The 25118-nt window shown below is 40.4% G+C and overlaps 1 protein-coding gene across 1 annotated transcript in view; it reads right to left on the bottom strand.

Annotated features, from left to right (window-relative positions):
- Nucleotides 1-21354, bottom strand: part of LOC123741811 (uncharacterized) — a 30000-nt gene extending 8646 nt beyond the window's left edge. The window contains exons 1-6 of the mRNA XM_082971927.1: nt 21246-21354; nt 15095-15208; nt 13509-13598; nt 7639-7755; nt 6051-6140; nt 1453-1569 (exon numbers count right to left, since the gene is read on the bottom strand). Coding sequence (XP_082828053.1) covers nt 1453-1569; nt 6051-6140; nt 7639-7755; nt 13509-13598; nt 15095-15208; nt 21246-21328 — 611 coding nt within the window. The 5' untranslated portion in view covers nt 21329-21354. The remainder of the gene's footprint in view (nt 1-1452; nt 1570-6050; nt 6141-7638; nt 7756-13508; nt 13599-15094; nt 15209-21245) is intronic.
- Nucleotides 21355-25118: the final 3764 nt, after the last annotated feature.

Below are 25118 nucleotides of genomic sequence, written 5' to 3'. Positions count from 1 at the left end.
AGTTGAGGTAATAATGAGGATATAAGGAGTACCAGTACTGAGTCAATGTGCAGGGGTACCAGGTAGTTGAGGTAATAATGAGGCTATAAGGAGTACCAGTACTGAGTCAATGTGCAGGGGTACCAGGTAGTTGAGGTAATAATGAGACTATAAGGAGTACCAGTACTGAGTCAATGTGCAGGGGTACCAGGTAGTTGAGGTAATAATGAGACTATAAGGAGTACCAGTACTGAGTCAATGTGCAGGGGTACCAGGTAGTTGAGCTAATAATGAGACTATAAGGAGTACCAGTACTGAGTCAATGTGCAGGGGTACCAGGTAGTTGAGGTAATAATGAGACTATAAGGAGTACCAGTACTGAGTCAATGTGCAGGGGTACCAGGTAGTTGAGGTAATAATGAGGCTATAAGGATTACCAGTACTGAGTCAATGTGCAGGGGTACCAGGTAGTTGAGGTAATAATGAGACTATAAGGAGTACCAGTACTGAGTCAATGTGCAGGGGTGCCAGGTAGTTGAGGTAATAATGAGACTATAAGGAGTACCAGTACTGATTCAATGTGCAGGGGTACCAGGTAGTTGAGGTAATAATGAGGCTATAAGGAGTACCAGTACTGAGTCAATGTGCAGGGGTACCAGGTAGTTGAGGTAATAATGAGGCTATAAGGATTACCAGTACTGAGTCAATGTGCAGGGGTACCAGGTAGTTGAGGTAATAATGAGGCTATAAGGAGTACCAGTACTGAGTCAATGTGCAGGGGTACCAGGTAGTTGAGGTAATAATGAGGCTATAAGGAGTACCAGTACTGAGTCAATGTGCAGGGGTACCAGGTAGTTGAGGTAATAATGAGACTATAAGGAGTACCAGTACTGAGTCAATGTGCAGGGGTACCAGGTAGTTGAGGTAATAATGAGACTATAAGGAGTACCAGTACTGAGTCAATGTGCAGGGGTACCAGGTAGTTGAGCTAATAATGAGACTATAAGGAGTACCAGTACTGAGTCAATGTGCAGGGGTACCAGGTAGTTGAGGTAATAATGAGACTATAAGGAGTACCAGTACTGAGTCAATGTGCAGGGGTACCAGGTAGTTGAGGTAATATGTACATGTAGGTAGGGGTAAAAGTGACTAGGCAATCAGGATAGAGATTATATCTCCTCATCCAGGGAGAGCACACACACACACACACACACACACACACACACACACACACACACACACACACACACACACACACACACACACACACACACACACACACACACACACACACACACACACAGGGAGGGAACGTTGTGTTTGTTTAATATTGTTTTAGGACTATGAAAATGGACAAAAGGATTAGCCTGTGGATTATGAAAACAACCAAAAGAAATGTGAAAATGGGAGAGGAGAAATGACTACAGACAGTGTTGTTTAACTCACTGACCATGACCCATGAGTTCTTCTTACCTTTGTTCAGTAGAAAAGTCTCCCTCTCTAAACTCTTCAGGTTGACCCATAGACCGGTCACTCTTCATGGACACACAGCTGGGTACAGGGGAGGCTGGTCTCTCCTGCTTGATTGGTCTTCAACACAACAGAGACAAACATTACATCTCTCATCCACTCTGATCTCAGATGGGGAACATAAGAAGACTTTCATTCCAAAACGGAACATATCACTTTACAGAAATGTTCATAAATTAGTCTTTATTGTTTAAAGAAATTAGTAAAGAGATTGGTGTGTTTATTCACTATCTAATCATGGCATGGGGTTGTTCAATGACAGACATGTATTTGTTTAAAATCTATCACTTGATGGTTTCATTTCAGAGAGACAAATAATGTTTTTTTGCTAAATGCTATATATCTCCCTCACTCTCAGAGAAATCAGTAGTAGTGCTAGGTTTAATACAGTAATAATATATATCTGCCTCACTCTCAGAGAAATCAGTAGTACTGCTAGGTTTAATACAGTAATAATATATATCTGCCTCACTCTCAGAGAAATCAGTAGTACTGCTAGGTTTAACACAGTAATAATATATATCTGCCTCACTCTTAGAGAAATCAGTAGTACTGCTAGGTTTAACACAGTAATAATATATATCTGCCTCTCAGAGAAATCAGTAGTACTGCTAGGTTTAATACAGTAATAATATATATCTGCCTCTCAGAGAAATCAGTAGTACTGCTAGGTTTAACACAGTAATAATATATATCTGCCTCTTAGAGAAATCAGTAGTACTGCTAGGTTTTACACAGTAATAATATATATCTGCCTCTCAGAGAAATCAGTAGTACTGCTAGGTTTAACACAGTAATAATATATATCTGCCTCACTCTCAGAGAAATCAGTAGTACTGCTAGGTTTTATACAGTAATAATACACTGCTCAAAAAAATAAAGGGAACACTTAAACAACACAATGTAACTCCAAGTCAATCACACTTCTGTGGAATCAAACTGTCCACTTAGGAAGCAACACTGATTGACAATACATTTCACATGCTGTTGTGCAAATGGAATAGACAACAGGTGGAAATTATAGGCAATTACCAAGACACCCCCAATAAAGGAGTGGTACGGCAGGTGGTGACCACAGACCACTTCTCAGTTCTTATGCTTCCTGGCTGATGTTTTGGTCACTTTTGAATGCTGGCGGTGCTTTCACTCTAGTGGTAGCATGAGACGGAGTCTACAACCCACACAAGTGGCTCAGGTAGTGCAGATCATCCAGGATGGCACATCAATGCGAGCTGTGGCAAGAAGTTTTGCTGTGTCTGTCAGCGTAGTATCCAGAGCATGGAGGCGCTACCAGGAGACAGGCCAGTACATCAGGAGACGTGGAGGAGGCCGTAGGAGGGCAACAACCCAGCAGCAGGACCGCTACCTCCGCCTTTGTGCAAGGAGGAGCAGGAGGAGCACTGCCAGAGCCCTGCAAAATGACCTCCAGCAGGCCACAAATGTGCATGTGTCTGCTCAAACGGTCAGAAACAGACTCCATGAGGGTGGTATGAGGGCCCGACGTCCACAGGTGGGGGTTGTGCTTACAGCCCAACACCGTGCAGGACGTTTGGCATTTGCCAGAGAACACCAAGATTGGCAAATTCGCCACTGGCGTCCTGTGCTCTTCACAGATGAAAGCAGGTTCACACTGAGCACGTGACATACGTGACAGAGTCTGGAGACGCCGTGGAGAACGTTCTGCTGCCTGCAACATCCTCCAGCATGACCGGTTTGGTGGTGGGTCAGTCATGGTGTGGGGTGGCATTTCTTTGGGGGGCCGCACAGCCCTCCATGTGCTCGCCAGAGGTAGCCTGACTGCCATTAGGTACCGAGATGAGATCCCCAGACCCCTTGTGAGACCATATGCTGCTGCGGTTGGCCCTGGGTTCCTCCTAATGCAAGACAATGCTAGACCTCATGTGGCTGGAGTGTGTCAGCAGTTCCTGCAAGAGGAAGGCATTGATGCTATGGACTGGCCGCCCGTTCCCCAGACCTGAATCCAATTGAGCACATCTGGGACATCATGTTTCGCTCCATCCACCAACGCCACGTTGCACCACAGACCGTCCAGGAGTTGGCGGATGCTTTAGTCCAGGTCTGGGAGGAGATCCCTCAGGAGACCATCCGCCACCTCATCAGGAGCATGCCCAGGCGTTGTAGGGAGGTCATACAGGCACGTGGAGGCCACACACACTACTGAGCCTCATTCTGACTTGTTTTAAGGACATTACATCAAAGTTGGATCAGCCTGTAGTGTGGTTTTCCACTTTAATTTTGAGTGTGACTCCAAATCCAGACTTCCATGGGTTGATAAATTGGATTTCCATTGAATATTATTGTGTGATTTTGTTGTCAGCACATTCAACTATGTAAAGAAAAAAGTCTTTAATAAGATTATTTATTTCATTCATTCAGATCTAGGATGTGTTATTTTAGTGTTGCCTTTATTTTTTTGAGCAGTATATATATCTGCCTCTCAGAGAAATCAGTAGTACTGCTAGGTTTTATACAGTAATAATATATATCTGCCTCTCAGAGAAATAAGTAGTACTGCTAGGTTTAACACAGTAATAATATATATCTGCCTCTCAGAGAAATCAGTAGTACTGCTAGGTTTAATACAGTAATAATATATATCTGCCTCACTCTCAGAGAAATCAGTAGTACTGCTAGGTTTAACACAGTAATAATATATATCTGCCTCTCAGAGAAATCAGTAGTACTGCTAGGTTTAACACAGTAATAATATATATCTGTCTCATTCTCAGAGAAATCAGTAGTACTGCTAGGTTTTATACAGTAATAATATATATCTGCCTCACTCTCAGAGAAATCAGTAGTACTGCTAGGTTTAACACAGTAATAATATATATCTGCCTCTCAGAGAAATCAGTAGTACTGCTAGGTTTAACACAGTAATAATATATATCTGTCTCATTCTCAGAGAAATCAGTAGTACTGCTAGGTTTTATACAGTAATAATATATATCTGCCTCACTCTCAGAGAAATCAGTAGTACTGCTAGGTTTTACACAGTAATAATATATATCTGCCTCTCAGAGAAATCAGTAGTACTGCTAGGTTTAATACAGTAATAATATATATCTGCCTCACTCTCAGAGAAATCAGTAGTACTGCTAGGTTATACACAGTAATAATATCTGCCTCTCAGAGAAATCAGTAGTACTGCTAGGTTATACACAGTAATAATATATATCTGCCTCTCAGAGAAATCAGTAGTACTGCTAGGTTTAACACAGTAATAATATATATCTGCCTCTCAGTGAAATCAGTTGTACTGCTAGGTTTAATACAATAATAATATATATCTGCCTCACTCTCAGAGAAATCAGTAGTACTGCTAGGTTTTACACAGTAATAATATATATCTGCCTCTCAGTGAAATCAGTAGTACTGCTAGGTTCAAATCTAACAAATAACCATATTTTGAGTAATCTACCTCCTGCCTCAGACCACTAGAACAGCTGAGTAATCTACCTCCTGTCTCAGACCACTAGAACAGCTGAGTAATCTACCTCCTGCCTCAGACCACTAGAACAGCTGAGTAATCTACCTCCTGTCTCAGACCACTAGAACAGCTGAGTAATCTAGCTCCTGTCTCAGACCACTAGAACAGCTGAGTAATCTACCTCCTGCCTCAGACCACTAGAACAGCTGAGTAATCTACCTCCTGTCTCAGACCACTAGAACAGCTGAGTAATCTACCTCCTGCCTCAGACCACTAGAACAGCTGAGTAATCTACCTCCTGTCTCAGACCACTAGAACAGCTGAGTAATCTACCTCCTCCCTCAGACCACTAGAACAGCTGAGTAATCTACCTCCTGTCTCAGACCACTAGAACAGCTGAGTAATCTACCTCCTCCCTCAGACCACTAGAACAGCTGAGTGCGTCATTAGATGCTTTTTTTGCCCTTCCACTTGACTTTATACACAGAAGATCTCTGCTAAACATAGAATCATATAGTTTATCCATCTCTCTGTGACAGCAGATGAATTCAGAACAAAGTTGACTACAAATACGAAGTTGCCAATGTCTTTGCATTTGATTCAATCAAGGGACGTCTGCAGATTTGCTTCAAATGAAACTGAGATGACTACATTAAAATATGAACAGTAGTCTTTAGGACTATTTCAATCATATTGTTCAATATATTGAGTAATATTTTGATACTTGTAGGCTACTGTCTGAAATATGTCTCAATATATTTCATGATGTGTATCCAAACATGAACACAATGATGTGCCAAATCTGTGATTTAGTGCGTTTTTATTGGGTAAGCATTAGACTAAGCCTCCCCAATACTTGCAGCCATAGGTGCTAATAGAAGCTGATCCTGGGTCAGTATTGTGACATAATTATAATGTTAAGGAAATATCTGAATGGAGAAAACTGATCCGAGAGCAGCGTTCCCTTTCTTTCCATCCTATCAGTATTGATACTTGCTCCATCAGACGTGATACCTTGTAGTGCCGCTGATCCAGTTTCTACTGGTCTGACTGAGGATATGAACTCTGACCTGTCCACCAGACGTGATACCTTGTAGTGCTGCTGATCCAGTTTCTGCTGGTTTGCCTGCGGATATGGAGCTCTGCCCTGTCCACCAGACTTGCTACGTTGACCTTATACCTTGTAAATAAAAAAAAGGAAATAGTAACACAAAATAACAATAATTACGCTATAAGGAGTACCAGTACTGAGTCAATGTGCAGGGGTACCAGGTAGTTGAGGTAATAATGAGACTATAAGGAGTACCAGTACTGAGTCAATGTGCAGGGGTACCAGGTAGTTGAGGTAATAATGAGGCTATAAGGATTACCAGTACTGAGTCAATGTGCAGGGGTACCAGGTAGATGAGGTAATAATGAGGCTATAAGGAGTACCAGTACTGAGTCAATGTGCAGGGGTTCCAGGTCGTTGAGGTAATAATGAGACTATAAGGAGTACCAGTACTGAGTCAATGTGCAGGGGTACCAGGTAGTTGAGGTAATAATGAGACTATAAGGAGTACCAGTACTGAGTCAATGTGCAGGGGTACCAGGTAGTTGAGGTAATAATGAGACTATAAGGAGTACCAGTACTGAGTCAATGTGCAGGGGTTCCAGGTAGTTGAGGTAATAATGAGACTATAAGGAGTACCAGTACTGAGTCAATGTGCAGGGGTACCAGGTAGTTGTGGTAATAATGAGACTATAAGGAGTACCAGTACTGAGTCAATGTGCAGGGGTACCAGGTAGTTGAGGTAATAATGAGACTATAAGGAGTACCAGTACTGAGTCAATGTGCAGGGGTACCAGGTAGTTGAGGTAATAATGAGACTATAAGGAGTACCAGTACTGAGTCAATGTGCAGGGGTACCAGGTAGTTGAGGTAATAATGAGACTATAAGGAGTACCAGTACTGAGTCAATGTGCAGGGGTACCAGGTAGTTGAGGTAATAATGAGACTATAAGGAGTACCAGTACTGAGTCAATGTGCAGGGGTACCAGGTAGTTGAGGTAATAATGAGACTATAAGGAGTACCAGTACTGAGTCAATGTGCAGGGGTACCAGGTAGTTGAGGTAATAATGAGACTATAAGGAGTACCAGTACTGAGTCAATGTGCAGGGGTACCAGGTAGTTGAGCTAATAATGAGACTATAAGGAGTACCAGTACTGAGTCAATGTGCAGGGGTACCAGGTAGTTGAGGTAATAATGAGACTATAAGGAGTACCAGTACTGAGTCAATGTGCAGGGGTACCAGGTAGTTGAGGTAATATGTACATGTAGGTAGGGGTAAAAGTGACTAGGCAATCAGGATAGAGATTATATCTCCTCATCCAGGGAGAGCACACACACACACACACACACACACACACACACACACACACACACACACACACACACACACACACACACACACACACACACACACACACACACACACACACACACACACACACACACACACACACAGGGAGGGAACGTTGTGTTTGTTTAATATTGTTTTAGGACTATGAAAATGGACAAAAGGATTAGCCTGTGGATTATGAAAACAACCAAAAGAAATGTGAAAATGGGAGAGGAGAAATGACTACAGACAGTGTTGTTTAACTCACTGACCATGACCCATGAGTTCTTCTTACCTTTGTTCAGTAGAAAAGTCTCCCTCTCTAAACTCTTCAGGTTGACCCATAGACCGGTCACTCTTCATGGACACACAGCTGGGTACAGGGGAGGCTGGTCTCTCCTGCTTGATTGGTCTTCAACACAACAGAGACAAACATTACATCTCTCATCCACTCTGATCTCAGATGGGGAACATAAGAAGACTTTCATTCCAAAACGGAACATATCACTTTACAGAAATGTTCATAAATTAGTCTTTATTGTTTAAAGAAATTAGTAAAGAGATTGGTGTGTTTATTCACTATCTAATCATGGCATGGGGTTGTTCAATGACAGACATGTATTTGTTTAAAATCTATCACTTGATGGTTTCATTTCAGAGAGACAAATAATGTTTTTTTGCTAAATGCTATATATCTCCCTCACTCTCAGAGAAATCAGTAGTAGTGCTAGGTTTAATACAGTAATAATATATATCTGCCTCACTCTCAGAGAAATCAGTAGTACTGCTAGGTTTAATACAGTAATAATATATATCTGCCTCACTCTCAGAGAAATCAGTAGTACTGCTAGGTTTAACACAGTAATAATATATATCTGCCTCACTCTTAGAGAAATCAGTAGTACTGCTAGGTTTAACACAGTAATAATATATATCTGCCTCTCAGAGAAATCAGTAGTACTGCTAGGTTTAATACAGTAATAATATATATCTGCCTCTCAGAGAAATCAGTAGTACTGCTAGGTTTAACACAGTAATAATATATATCTGCCTCTTAGAGAAATCAGTAGTACTGCTAGGTTTAACACAGTAATAATATATATCTGCCTCACTCTCAGAGAAATCAGTAGTACTGCTAGGTTTTACACAGTAATAATATATATCTGCCTCTCAGAGAAATCAGTAGTACTGCTAGGTTTAACACAGTAATAATATATATCTCCCTCACTCTCAGAGAAATCAGTAGTAGTGCTAGGTTTAATACAGTAATAATATATATCTGCCTCACTCTCAGAGAAATCAGTAGTACTGCTAGGTTTAATACAGTAATAATATATATCTGCCTCACTCTCAGAGAAATCAGTAGTACTGCTAGGTTTAACACAGTAATAATATATATCTGCCTCACTCTTAGAGAAATCAGTAGTACTGCTAGGTTTAACACAGTAATAATATATATCTGCCTCTCAGAGAAATCAGTAGTACTGCTAGGTTTAATACAGTAATAATATATATCTGCCTCTCAGAGAAATCAGTAGTACTGCTAGGTTTAACACAGTAATAATATATATCTGCCTCTTAGAGAAATCAGTAGTACTGCTAGGTTTTACACAGTAATAATATATATCTGCCTCTCAGAGAAATCAGTAGTACTGCTAGGTTTAACACAGTAATAATATATATCTGCCTCACTCTCAGAGAAATCAGTAGTACTGCTAGGTTTTATACAGTAATAATACACTGCTCAAAAAAATAAAGGGAACACTTAAACAACACAATGTAACTCCAAGTCAATCACACTTCTGTGGAATCAAACTGTCCACTTAGGAAGCAACACTGATTGACAATACATTTCACATGCTGTTGTGCAAATGGAATAGACAACAGGTGGAAATTATAGGCAATTACCAAGACACCCCCAATAAAGGAGTGGTACGGCAGGTGGTGACCACAGACCACTTCTCAGTTCTTATGCTTCCTGGCTGATGTTTTGGTCACTTTTGAATGCTGGCGGTGCTTTCACTCTAGTGGTAGCATGAGACGGAGTCTACAACCCACACAAGTGGCTCAGGTAGTGCAGATCATCCAGGATGGCACATCAATGCGAGCTGTGGCAAGAAGTTTTGCTGTGTCTGTCAGCGTAGTATCCAGAGCATGGAGGCGCTACCAGGAGACAGGCCAGTACATCAGGAGACGTGGAGGAGGCCGTAGGAGGGCAACAACCCAGCAGCAGGACCGCTACCTCCGCCTTTGTGCAAGGAGGAGCAGGAGGAGCACTGCCAGAGCCCTGCAAAATGACCTCCAGCAGGCCACAAATGTGCATGTGTCTGCTCAAACGGTCAGAAACAGACTCCATGAGGGTGGTATGAGGGCCCGACGTCCACAGGTGGGGGTTGTGCTTACAGCCCAACACCGTGCAGGACGTTTGGCATTTGCCAGAGAACACCAAGATTGGCAAATTCGCCACTGGCGTCCTGTGCTCTTCACAGATGAAAGCAGGTTCACACTGAGCACGTGACATACGTGACAGAGTCTGGAGACGCCGTGGAGAACGTTCTGCTGCCTGCAACATCCTCCAGCATGACCGGTTTGGTGGTGGGTCAGTCATGGTGTGGGGTGGCATTTCTTTGGGGGGCCGCACAGCCCTCCATGTGCTCGCCAGAGGTAGCCTGACTGCCATTAGGTACCGAGATGAGATCCCCAGACCCCTTGTGAGACCATATGCTGCTGCGGTTGGCCCTGGGTTCCTCCTAATGCAAGACAATGCTAGACCTCATGTGGCTGGAGTGTGTCAGCAGTTCCTGCAAGAGGAAGGCATTGATGCTATGGACTGGCCGCCCGTTCCCCAGACCTGAATCCAATTGAGCACATCTGGGACATCATGTTTCGCTCCATCCACCAACGCCACGTTGCACCACAGACCGTCCAGGAGTTGGCGGATGCTTTAGTCCAGGTCTGGGAGGAGATCCCTCAGGAGACCATCCGCCACCTCATCAGGAGCATGCCCAGGCGTTGTAGGGAGGTCATACAGGCACGTGGAGGCCACACACACTACTGAGCCTCATTCTGACTTGTTTTAAGGACATTACATCAAAGTTGGATCAGCCTGTAGTGTGGTTTTCCACTTTAATTTTGAGTGTGACTCCAAATCCAGACTTCCATGGGTTGATAAATTGGATTTCCATTGAATATTATTGTGTGATTTTGTTGTCAGCACATTCAACTATGTAAAGAAAAAAGTCTTTAATAAGATTATTTATTTCATTCATTCAGATCTAGGATGTGTTATTTTAGTGTTCCCTTTATTTCTTTGAGCAGTATATATATCTGCCTCTCAGAGAAATCAGTAGTACTGCTAGGTTTTATACAGTAATAATATATATCTGCCTCTCAGAGAAATAAGTAGTACTGCTAGGTTTAACACAGTAATAATATATATCTGCCTCTCAGAGAAATCAGTAGTACTGCTAGGTTTAATACAGTAATAATATATATCTGCCTCACTCTCAGAGAAATCAGTAGTACTGCTAGGTTTAACACAGTAATAATATATATCTGCCTCTCAGAGAAATCAGTAGTACTGCTAGGTTTAACACAGTAATAATATATATCTGTCTCATTCTCAGAGAAATCAGTAGTACTGCTAGGTTTTATACAGTAATAATATATATCTGCCTCACTCTCAGAGAAATCAGTAGTACTGCTAGGTTTAACACAGTAATAATATATATCTGCCTCTCAGAGAAATCAGTAGTACTGCTAGGTTTAACACAGTAATAATATATATCTGTCTCATTCTCAGAGAAATCAGTAGTACTGCTAGGTTTTATACAGTAATAATATATATCTGCCTCACTCTCAGAGAAATCAGTAGTACTGCTAGGTTTTACACAGTAATAATATATATCTGCCTCTCAGAGAAATCAGTAGTACTGCTAGGTTTAATACAGTAATAATATATATCTGCCTCACTCTCAGAGAAATCAGTAGTACTGCTAGGTTATACACAGTAATAATATCTGCCTCTCAGAGAAATCAGTAGTACTGCTAGGTTATACACAGTAATAATATATATCTGCCTCTCAGAGAAATCAGTAGTACTGCTAGGTTTTATACAGTAATAATATATATCTGCCTCTCAGAGAAATAAGTAGTACTGCTAGGTTTAACACAGTAATAATATATATCTGCCTCTCAGAGAAATCAGTAGTACTGCTAGGTTTAATACAGTAATAATATATATCTGCCTCACTCTCAGAGAAATCAGTAGTACTGCTAGGTTTAACACAGTAATAATATATATCTGCCTCTCAGAGAAATCAGTAGTACTGCTAGGTTTAACACAGTAATAATATATATCTGTCTCATTCTCAGAGAAATCAGTAGTACTGCTAGGTTTTATACAGTAATAATATATATCTGCCTCACTCTCAGAGAAATCAGTAGTACTGCTAGGTTTAACACAGTAATAATATATATCTGCCTCTCAGAGAAATCAGTAGTACTGCTAGGTTTAACACAGTAATAATATATATCTGTCTCATTCTCAGAGAAATCAGTAGTACTGCTAGGTTTTATACAGTAATAATATATATCTGCCTCACTCTCAGAGAAATCAGTAGTACTGCTAGGTTTTACACAGTAATAATATATATCTGCCTCTCAGAGAAATCAGTAGTACTGCTAGGTTTAATACAGTAATAATATATATCTGCCTCACTCTCAGAGAAATCAGTAGTACTGCTAGGTTATACACAGTAATAATATCTGCCTCTCAGAGAAATCAGTAGTACTGCTAGGTTATACACAGTAATAATATATATCTGCCTCTCAGAGAAATCAGTAGTACTGCTAGGTTTAACACAGTAATAATATATATCTGCCTCTCAGTGAAATCAGTTGTACTGCTAGGTTTAATACAGTAATAATATATATCTGCCTCACTCTCAGAGAAATCAGTAGTACTGCTAGGTTTTACACAGTAATAATATATATCTGCCTCTCAGTGAAATCAGTAGTACTGCTAGGTTCAAATCTAACAAATAACCATATTTTGAGTAATCTACCTCCTGCCTCAGACCACTAGAACAGCTGAGTAATCTACCTCCTGTCTCAGACCACTAGAACAGCTGAGTAATCTACCTCCTGCCTCAGACCACTAGAACAGCTGAGTAATCTACCTCCTGTCTCAGACCACTAGAACAGCTGAGTAATCTAGCTCCTGTCTCAGACCACTAGAACAGCTGAGTAATCTACCTCCTGCCTCAGACCACTAGAACAGCTGAGTAATCTACCTCCTGTCTCAGACCACTAGAACAGCTGAGTAATCTACCTCCTGCCTCAGACCACTAGAACAGCTGAGTAATCTACCTCCTGTCTCAGACCACTAGAACAGCTGAGTAATCTACCTCCTCCCTCAGACCACTAGAACAGCTGAGTAATCTACCTCCTGTCTCAGACCACTAGAACAGCTGAGTAATCTACCTCCTCCCTCAGACCACTAGAACAGCTGAGTGCGTCATTAGATGCTTTTTTTGCCCTTCCACTTGACTTTATACACAGAAGATCTCTGCTAAACATAGAATCATATAGTTTATCCATCTCTCTGTGACAGCAGATGAATTCAGAACAAAGTTGACTACAAATACGAAGTTGCCAATGTCTTTGCATTTGATTCAATCAAGGGACGTCTGCAGATTTGCTTCAAATGAAACTGAGATGACTACATTAAAATATGAACAGTAGTCTTTAGGACTATTTCAATCATATTGTTCAATATATTGAGTAATATTTTGATACTTGTAGGCTACTGTCTGAAATATGTCTCAATATATTTCATGATGTGTATCCAAACATGAACACAATGATGTGCCAAATCTGTGATTTAGTGCGTTTTTATTGGGTAAGCATTAGACTAAGCCTCCCCAATACTTGCAGCCATAGGTGCTAATAGAAGCTGATCCTGGGTCAGTATTGTGACATAATTATAATGTTAAGGAAATATCTGAATGGAGAAAACTGATCCGAGAGCAGCGTTCCCTTTCTTTCCATCCTATCAGTATTGATACTTGCTCCATCAGACGTGATACCTTGTAGTGCCGCTGATCCAGTTTCTACTGGTCTGACTGAGGATATGAACTCTGACCTGTCCACCAGACGTGATACCTTGTAGTGCTGCTGATCCAGTTTCTGCTGGTTTGCCTGCGGATATGGAGCTCTGCCCTGTCCACCAGACTTGCTACGTTGACCTTATACCTTGTAAATAAAAAAAAGGAAATAGTAACACAAAATAACAATAATTACGCTATAAGGAGTACCAGTACTGAGTCAATGTGCAGGGGTACCAGGTAGTTGAGGCAATAATGAGGCTATAAGGAGTACCAGTACTGAGTCAATGTGCAGGGGTACCAGGTAGTTGAGGTAATAATGAGACTATAAGGAGTACCAGTACTGAGTCAATGTGCAGGGGTACCAGGTAGTTGAGGTAATAATGAGACTATAAGGAGTACCAGTACTGAGTCAATGTGCAGGGGTACCAGGTAGTTGAGGTAATAATGAGACTATAAGGAGTACCAGTACTGAGTCAATGTGCAGGGGTACCAGGTAGTTGAGGTAATAATGAGGCTATAAGGATTACCAGTACTGAGTCAATGTGCAGGGGTACCAGGTAGATGAGGTAATAATGAGGCTATAAGGAGTACCAGTACTGAGTCAATGTGCAGGGGTTCCAGGTCGTTGAGGTAATAATGAGACTATAAGGAGTACCAGTACTGAGTCAATGTGCAGGGGTACCAGGTAGTTGAGGTAATAATGAGACTATAAGGAGTACCAGTACTGAGTCAATGTGCAGGGGTACCAGGTAGTTGAGGTAATAATGAGACTATAAGGAGTACCAGTACTGAGTCAATGTGCAGGGGTTCCAGGTAGTTGAGGTAATAATGAGACTATAAGGAGTACCAGTACTGAGTCAATGTGCAGGGGTACCAGGTAGTTGTGGTAATAATGAGACTATAAGGAGTACCAGTACTGAGTCAATGTGCAGGGGTACCAGGTAGTTGAGGTAATAATGAGACTATAAGGAGTACCAGTACTGAGTCAATGTGCAGGGGTACCAGGTAGTTGAGGTAATAATGAGACTATAAGGAGTACCAGTACTGAGTCAATGTGCAGGGGTACCAGGTAGTTGAGGTAATAATGAGACTATAAGGAGTACCAGTACTGAGTCAATGTGCAGGGGTACCAGGTAGTTGAGGTAATAATGAGACTATAAGGAGTACCAGTACTGAGTCAATGTGCAGGGGTACCAGGTAGTTGAGGTAATAATGAGACTATAAGGAGTACCAGTACTGAGTCAATGTGCAGGGGTACCAGGTAGTTGAGGTAATAATGAGACTATAAGGAGTACCAGTACTGAGTCAATGTGCAGGGGTACCAGGTAGTTGAGGTAATATGTACATGTAGGTAGGGGTAAAAGTGACTAGGCAATCAGGATAGAGATTATATCTCCTCATCCAGGGAGAGCACACACACACACACACACACACACACACACACACACACACACACACACACACACACACAGGGAGGGAACGTTGTGTTTGTTTAATATTGTTTTAGGACTATGAAAATGGACAAAAGGATTAGCCTGTGGATTATGAAAACAACCAAAATAAATGTGAAAATGGGAGAGGAGAAATGACTAGAGACAGTGTTGTTTAACTCACTGACCATGACCCATGAGTTCTTCTTACCTCTGTTCAGTAGAAACGTCTCCCTCTCTAAAGTTTATAGGTTGGTCCATAGACCGGTCACTCATGGACACACAGCTGGGAACAGGGGAGGCTGGTCTCTCCTGCTTGATTGGACTTCAACACAACAGAGACAAACATTACATCTCTCATCTACTCTGATCTCAGATGGGGAAACATAAGAAGAGTTTCATTACAAAACGCTATATATCACTTTCAGAAACGTTCATGAATTAGCTTTTAGGGTAGGGGGCAGAATTTTGAAGTTTCGATGACAAACGTGCCCAAAGTAAACTGCCTGTTACTCAGGCCCAGAAGCTAGGATATGCATATGCATGGTAGTATTGGATAAAAAAAACACTCTGACATTTCTAAAACTGTTTAACTTCTATGGGCTACATGGGGCGCTAGCGCAAAAATCTAATAATTTCAATTTCTCAAATACATGACTATTTTACACCATTTTAAAGATACACTTCTCCTTGATGTAACCACATTGTCCGATTTCAAAAAGGCTTTACAGCGAAAGCAAAAGATTAGATTATGTTAGGAGAGTACATAGACAAAAATAATCACACAGCCATTTTCCAAGCAAGGACATGTGTCAATAAAACCCAAAACACAGCTAAATGAAGCACTAACCTTTGACGATCTTCACCAGATGACACTCCTAGGACATTATGTTACACAATACATGTATGTTTTGTTCGATAAAGTTCATATTTATATCCAAAAACAGCATTTTACATTGGCGCGTGATGTTCAGAAAATGTATTCCCACCAAAACCATCGGTGAATGTGCACATCAATTTACAAAAATACTCATCATAAACGTTGACAAAATATATAACAATTATTTAACTTCTTGGGACTAGGGGGAAGTATTTTCACGGCCGGATGAAAAATGTACCCAATTTAAACTGGTTACTACTCTTGCCCAGGAAATAGAATATGCATATTATTAGTAGATTTGGATAGAAAACACTCTGAAGTTTCTAAAACTGTTTGAATGGTGTCTGTGAGTATAACAGAACTCATATTGCAGGCAAAAACCTGAGAACATTTCAACCAGGAAGTGTAAGGTCTGAGAATTGTAATTCTTATTTCTAGTCCCATTTGAAACTACAGTAGCTGTGGTTCAGTACGTGCACTCTGCCTTCTCGAGCAAAACGAGGGGCATGTTGAGGTAATTTTCTAACCACGAGGTTTGTACGATGTAATTTATTGGCAGGATGGAAGATGCAGTCTTGTCTTTTCTATTCCGAGGTTGTTTACTCACAATATCAGATATTTAAAATGATTTTTTATAATGCATCCTAATCACAATGATAAGGTTGAGGTTCTGACTAGTGATTATTTACCTGGGGTTCAATACCTGCTATAGTCACTGTTTATTTGCTCTCCCAAAAGCAACACAGGCCTAATACAAGATATATAGCTACCTAAAGTAATGAGTGACCATTTTAGAAAATCATGGGACATATAGTCTGTGGTTGCATGTTATTTTATGTCAATCATATTGCTGCTTGTAGCCTATAACTGATGCTTCGTGGTCTTATGCTGCCATCTATTGGAAATATTTACCAATTAAAAGTTATTAATTCACATTCAGACGTTGGTGAGGCAGCTGAGAAATAAAGTGTATTTTTCTTGTAAATTCATTAGATCAGTCTCAAACCTGCCTCACCTATCCCACACCAATTGCTTGCTTGCGCACCAGGAGGCTAGTTCCTTTTGGCCATTTATGCAAGTATATGGCGAAGCGCGTTACGCATATCTATGAGTTATGAAAGTTATTAAAACAAAGTGTTTTGCAAATTTTGAACTTACAATATGGCTACTAATACTGGAAAAGCTAAATCAATGTCCAAGCATAGAGATTTTTGACGATATTCTTGCTTACATTTTTTTTGAGACAACAGCTAAAGGAGAGGACGCTAACGTTACCTGCTAACGTTACATTAGACTGGTAAGTGAAATACGAGTCTTCATATTTATATTCTTTTATATTGAAAGCCACAACATGTCAAAGTCAACATACAATATACATTGGCACCCGACTGGCACAGTTGTCTAACACACTGCCAGTACCTGGTTCGAATCCGTCCGTGATTGGGAGTCCCATAGGGAGGCGCACAATTGGCCCAGCGTCGTCCGGGTTTGGCCGGGGTAGGCGTCATTGTAAATAAGAATTTGTACTGACTTGCCTAGTTAATACGTGTCACATATTAGTTTGCAAACAATGTAAAACAAATAATAATAAAGCTGCATACAAACATGCTCTTTTTTGTTGTCTTGAGTTAGGCAGCTCCTAAATGCAGGTGTTTCAGCCTAGCTCAGTGCTTTCTGTGGTGGTGGGGCAGCCAGAGGAAAATACTGAGCGTAGGGGTTGGTAATGTTCTGTAGTTGCGCCTTGATTGGCTCAGTGTTCTGTCACTCATGGAGACACTACGTCACCGCAAAATCTACAGGGAGAGCTCAAAAATTCAAGCCCATTGGGTGCTGCCATAGAGTTACATTAGAAGTGCCCATCCAAAAGGCTCAAGGTCATTGGCCACAGATAAAATTGTCAAATCACGTTATATCTACCATGGCTTTGATTGGACTGGTCCAATTCTGCGTTTAACCTGTCAATGTATAGGGGGCAGTATTTTCGATTTCGGATGAAAAATGTGCCCAAATAAAACTGCCTGCTACTAGGGCTCAGAAGGTAGGATATGCATATTATTAGTATATTTGGATAGAAAAAACTCTGAAGTTTCTAAAACTGTTTTAATGATGTCTGTGAGTATAACAGAACTCATATGGCAGGCAAAAACCTGAGAAAAATACAACCCGGAAGTGGGAAATCTGATGCATGTAGTCTTTTCAAGTCATTGCCTATCTAACATACAGTGACTTAGGGTTCATTTTGCACTTCCTAAGGCTTCCACTAGATGTCAACAGTCTTTAGAACCTAGTTTCAGGCTTTTGCGGTGAACACAGAGCGAACAAGAGGACCTGGAATTAGGTGATTCAGAAAATTACATGGGTTTTGTGACGCACATTCACGTGATGAGGTAGCTGTGTTCCATAACGTTTTTCAAGACATTGGAATCGTCCGGTTGGAATATTATTGAAGTTCTAAGTTAAAAAGGCCCTAAAGATTGATGCTATACAACGTTTGACATGTTTGAACGAACGTAAATATAACTTTTCTTTTACTTTTCGGCGTGACATTTTGGCCGCGCTTCCTACATTTGGAGTAGCTTACTGAACGCGCAAACAACGAGGTATTTGGACATAAATTATGGACTTTATCGAACAAAACAACATTTATTGTGGACCTGGGATTCCTGGAAGTGCCTTCTGATGAAGATCATCAAAGGTAAGTGAATATTTCGAATGTGATTTTAGATGACTCCAAAATGGCAGGTATCTGTCTTGCTTGATGTCTTTTTCTGAGTGCAGTACTCAGATTATTGCAAAGTATGCTTTCCCCATGAAGCTTTTTTGAAATCTATCACAGCGGTTGCATAAAGGAGATGTTCATCTATAATTCCTTGAATAACAGTTTAATATTTTATCAACGTTTATGATGAGTATTTTTGTAAATTGTTGTGCTGATTCACCGGCAGTATTGGAGGCAAAATATTTTCTGAACATCACGCGCCAATGTAAAATGCTGTTTTTGGATATAAATATGAACTTTATTGAACAAAACATACATGTATTGTCTAACATTGAGTCCTAGGAGTGTCATCTGATGAAGATCGTCAAAGGTTAGTGCTTAATTAATTTTAGCTGAATTTATGGTTTTTGTGACCCCTCTCCTGCTTGGAAAATGACTGTGTGGTTTTTCTTGTGTTTTCACTGTCCTAACATAATCTAACTTTATGCTTATGCCGTAAAGCCTTTTTGAAATCGGACAACGTGGTTACATTAAGGAGACGTGTATCTTTAAAATGGTGTAAAATAGTGATATGTTTGAGAACTTTGAATTATGACATTTTGTTGTTTTGAATTTGGCGCCCTGACATTTCACAGGCTGTTGAATAGTGTGAACCGTGGGTGGGACGGTAGCATCCCAGGAGAAGTTAAGGGTCTCTTTTCCAAACTTAAAAGGATAAACATTCACATGCAACACCAAGGGACAGAAAAGGTTGAATACATTGGCCATGCTGTGAATCCAGCATGACTTCTGCAACGTTCAAAACAACTGGAACCTGGGAAATATCAGACTTCAGTGAGTTCAGGACAACTCTGAAAAAAAAACGAGCTCCAACTGAGAAAATACGGTTTGAACGGTCATCCAACTCGAAATTCCAAGTGGGGATCTCGGCCTCTTTCTAGAGCTCCAACCTGAAGATCACTGACGTCATCATTAGAACTTCCCATTTCCCAGTTGTCTTGAAAGCACCATAAATCCAGAGAATGACATACTTTGATGACAGAATTTGCCCACAAGGACCGCCGCGCCACCCCACCCTATACGAAACACATCCCTTATTTTAAGTGTTTCTATAATTCCCTATGGGAAAACTGTATGGTAGGGGAAAAAATGGATTTTGACAGCAATGCTAAGAAGTTACAGATAAATTCAAAATGAGAGGCTAAAAGGACAGAACTCTTGATGCAGCAATGATGAAAATATCTCAAAAACCAACAGAGGAATTGCTAAAAACTCAACCAAAGAAGGAAAACAACCGTCTTTTGCACCAAGTACACCAAGTATTCTGATAGATAGCAATACTGGAAAAGCACTGGAATAGTCTGCAGTCAGACAAAACAATCACACACCTCTTCAAGGAACCCCCCACTGGTGGTCTATAAGCGTGGTTGCAATATTGTAGATAGTTTGGTGAGATCTGACCTGCCCTCTGAGCCCACTCAGACACTCTTGACACCCATCCCAAATGGGAACTACAAACGTGGCTCATGCGCACAGTGCAACAGCACTATAAAAACATCCATCTTCAGACATCAACATACAAGTAGAAAAATCCCTGTTAGAGGGATCATCTCATGCAACACCAAGGGAGTAATCTATCTCATCACCTGTTCATGTGGGAAAGCCTACGTAGGACAAACGAAAAGACAATTAAAACAACGCATAGCTGAACACCGCAGCTCAATCAGGTGTAAGAACATTGACTGTCCAATAGCAGCTCACTTTGTTGAAGCTGACCATCCAATCTCCTCCCTCAAATACACAGGCATTGAGCATGTTGCTCTACCAAGGAGAGGAGGTAACATGGAGATCCTACTACTACAAAGGGAGGCTTACTGGAGATCCTGTCTAAAAACATGGACCCCTAGTGGTCTGAATATTGACTTTGTTCTCAGGCCCTTATGAACAGTTCTCTGTTTTAAATGGATATATTCTTTCTACAGCTTATCAGAGTACATCCAATATGTTCCCCTGTTGATGATGCTCATTATGCATTATGGTTGAACCAAAACATTACATGGAACAAACGTTTTTATTGAAATAGGAAACAATTAAATATGTGAAATTGAATAAAACAATAATGTATGTTGACGCTAATGTTATGTACAATTATCAGTTATGTTTCTATATGATAACAATAGCCTGATATATTCAATATGCCAGAAACTATTGTTTTTTAACAGTTTCACTCAATTCATTCTAATTAACTTAATAATTATGACACACCCCTCTGTATTGTCATTGGTTGCACTAATTGCACTGTTTGTCTACATAACCTGGTTCAAGTATTGATGACATCACCCTGAAGAAGGCACAGGCTCTATAAAACTATTGGAACATTTCCCTGTTTGACCACAAGGTGTTATGGGTATTATAACACCTCCACTGTGGGGCTCTATAAAACTATTGGAACCATTTCCCTGTTTGACCGCTAGGTGTTATGGGTATTATGACACCTCCACTGTGGGGCTCTATAACGCAAATGAAGTGTGAGAATCTATGAATGCAGAATCTAGAGAATGCAACAATATTTGTGTCATCTTGCTGTGATGTTCTCAGTAAAATGTCATACGCTAAAATCTTTAATTTTAAATCTTAGAACAGTAATATTTTACACACCCATAAGCCTTAATTTCTGAAGAAAAAAACACAAATGAGAAGAAATGGTGGATATAGTGTTTTGGATATAAACTCTTGATAAATTCTTTACAAAACTAATCTCACCTCTTAGATTTGGTGCCATGTTCCCCAGAGACACTCCTTTTAGAGGCAGGGCCCTCCTCCTCTCTCTTCCAAGAGAGACTCATTTTAGAGCAGTGACCCCTAAACAGAGATCCAGCATGTTGGTTGTGGTTAACACAGTGGCAACTAAACAGAGATCCAGCATGTTGGTTGTGGTCAACACAGTGACAACTAAACAGAGATCCAGCATGTTGGTTGTGGTTAACACAGTGACAACTAAACAGAGATCCAGCATGTTGGTTGTGGTTAACACAGTGACAACTAAACAGAGATCCAGCATGTTGGTTGTGGTTAACACAGTGACAACTAAACAGAGATCCAGCATGTTGGTTGTGGTTAACACAGTGACAACTAAACAGAGATCCAGCATGTTGGTTGTGGTTAACACCTGTGGTTAACAACGCTCTAGAGCGTTGGAGCGCAGCTACCTGCCGCCCCAAGTAAGATTAACCCAGTATCAGTATTAATATTGTTAACCCAGTATCAGTATCAATAGTGTTAACCCAGTATCAGTATTAATAGTGTTAACCCAGTATCAGTATCAATAGGGTTAACCCAGTATCAGTATCAATAGGGTTAACCCAGTATCAGTATTAATAGGGTTAACCCAGTATCAGTATTAATAGGGTTAACCCAGTATCAGTGTTAATAGTGTTAACCCAGTATCAGTATCAATAGTGTTAACCCAGTATCAGTATTAATAGTGTTAACCCAGTATCAGTATCAATAGTGTTAACCCAGTATCAGTATCAATAGGGTTAACCCAGCATCAGTATTAATAGTGTTAACCCAGTATCAGTATCAATAGGGTTAACCCAGTATCAGTATCAATAGGGTTAACCCAGTATCAGTATTAATAGGGTTAACCCAGTATCAGTATTAATAGGGTTAACCCAGTATCAGTATTAATAGTGTTAACCCAGTATCAGTATCAATAGGGTTAACCCAGTATCAGTGTTAATTAGTCCCGTGCTTCAGCTACTCAGACCCCTCACACATCCGGTCCATTCTGATGACCTCACAGACACCATACCACTTCTGACACCAATGTAGCAAACAGCTGGGCAGGGAAGTGAACCCAGGTCGCACCTGAACTATAGTATCTGAATATTGATATATTGAATTTGACTTGACCACATCCAGTCAGCTCCATTTTGTCTGATTAAACTGACACCAACCTGTCTCAGTAGTAGTAGACTGTTAGGAGTGTTTTACTGTCATTCACTATACTAACATTACACCAACCTGTCTCAGTAGTAGTAGACTGTTAGGAGTGTTTTACTGTCATTCACTATACTAACATTACACCAACCTGTCTCAGTAGTAGTAGACCGTTAGGAGTGTTTTACTGTCATTCACTATACTAACATTACATTTAATTTATCTACACACTTTACAATAATCCCTGGCAGGATTCTCACCTTGAAACTTCATTGTGATTTTTTTCTGTTCTGTTCTGTATATTCTGATGGGTGAGGCCTGAGCTGGAATGTGAAGCTAACTGAAGCTGGCTAGCTTTAGAAAACCAGTATATCAAGCCTGTATCATAGTATACCCCTCAGGCTACGTTCAGGTTTCAGCAAGAGGCAGGTATCAACATGCCGAGTCGTAGGCGACAACCTGGGTTGTATTCATTAGTTTACTCCACAGCCAACAGTTTTAAGATGTTAAATAAAACATAAACTGTTTACTCTAAACGCTGTACAATGTGACCTAAACGGTTTCTGTTGCCAAAACGTTTTGCTACGGTGGGCACTAATGAATACACACAAACTGTTTTGAGGAAGTGTAAGTTGTTGTTAGTCTCTCGAACAATATTTATGTGTCTCTCTTTCACACAACATACCTTCCTGAGTGAAAAGCATTAACAGTTGATTAGAAAGAGAACATGTTTGTTTGTTGCTAGTTGTGTTTTAAGCCTGTTTTGAGAAGACAAGTCTATAGACCTATGATACAGTACACTCTTAGAATAAAGGGTTCCAAACGGGTCCTCCGGCCGTCCCCATAGGAGAACGCTTTTGGGTTCCAGGTAGAACCCTTCTGGCTTCCATGTAGAACCCTCTGTGGAAAGGGTTCTTCACGGAACCCAGAAGTGTTCTACCTAGTACCAAAAAAAGGGTTCTACAAAGGGTTCTCCTATGGGGACAGCCAAAGAACCCTTTTAGATTGTAGATAGTGTAGGAGCGATCACCCTGGGGCACACAGATGGGCACAGAACGAATTCACCCCACGCATCTAATTTATATCAAATACATTTTAAGGAGAGTAGGACTATTCTAAAACTGTCCACCAAAATTATAATTAACTATATGAATACACATAACAATACCATCAACTATATGAATACACATAACAATATCATCAACTATATTAATACACACAACAATATCACCAACTATATTAATACACACAACAATATCACCAACTATATTAATACACATAACAATATCACCAACTATATTAATACACACAACAATATCACCAACTATATTAATACACACAACAATATCATCATCTATATGAATACACACAACAATATCATCAACTATATTAATACACATGACAATCGTCGTCTTACCTTTTATCTCTCAATAGAAACAGAGTCTGAATGATCATTCGGTCGTTGAAAGTTACTTTCGTTTGCTCTGCTCATTTACATATCAGGTTCTGCCTGTTCTCTCTCCGAGTCCCTCTCTCTTTACAGCTCTTACAATGAGCCTTGGCAAACGTTCTACAACTGTCTGGAAGTCTATTGGAGGGATGTGACACCATTCTTCCACAATAAATTACATCATTTGGTGTTTTATTGATGGTAACTTTTCAATTGTGTTGAGACTCTGACCTGTCCAATGAGCCACATTGATTAAAGAATCCTACAGTACCAAAACACCCTCTCACACACACACACACACACACACACACACACACACACACACACACACACACACACACACACACACACACACACACACACACACACACACACACACACACACACACACACACACACACACACACATGCGCAGTGCAGTAATTAGAATCCCAGTCTACTGTACACTCCCATCCTCTGCCTCTCTCCATCACTTTCTCTGTGTCGTCTGTTGCTGTCTCTGTTGGTGGGGGTTAGGCCTACTACAATACAACATTCACAACATGACAACACAACTACACAACACCATTAAATACAGTTGGATACTACAATACAACATTCACAACATGACAACACAACTACATAACACCATTAAATACAGTTGGTTACTACAATACAACATTCACAACATGACAACACAACTACACAACACCATTAAATACAGTTGGTTACTACAATACAACATTCACAACATGACAACACAACTACATAACACCATTAAATACAGTTGGTTACTACAATACAACATTCACAACATGACAACACAACCACATAACACCATTAAATACAGTTGAGGATTACTACAATACAACATTCACAACATGACAACACAACTACATAACACCATTAAATACAGTTGGTTACTACAATACAACATTCACAACATGACAACACAACTACATAACACCATTAAATACAGTTGGTTACTACAATACAACATTCACAACATGACAACACAACTACATAACACCATTAAATACAGTTGGTTACTACAATACAACATTCACAACGTGACAACACAACTACATAACACCATTAAATACAGTTGGTTACTACAATACAACATTCACAACATGACAACACAACTACATAACACCATTAAATACAGTTGGTTACTACAATACAACATTCACAACATGACAACACAACTACATAACACGCTGTTTGTCTTTGTAGGCCAGTAGTTCAGGTGGCTGTTTGTGTAG

Source organism: Salmo salar, unplaced genomic scaffold, assembly GCF_965601325.2.
Source record: "Salmo salar unplaced genomic scaffold, fSalSal1 ptg000436l, whole genome shotgun sequence".
Taxonomy (NCBI): domain Eukaryota; kingdom Metazoa; phylum Chordata; class Actinopteri; order Salmoniformes; family Salmonidae; genus Salmo; species Salmo salar.
Note: the sequence above shows the minus strand (reverse complement) of the source record. Positions and strands in the feature narration are given on the sequence as shown.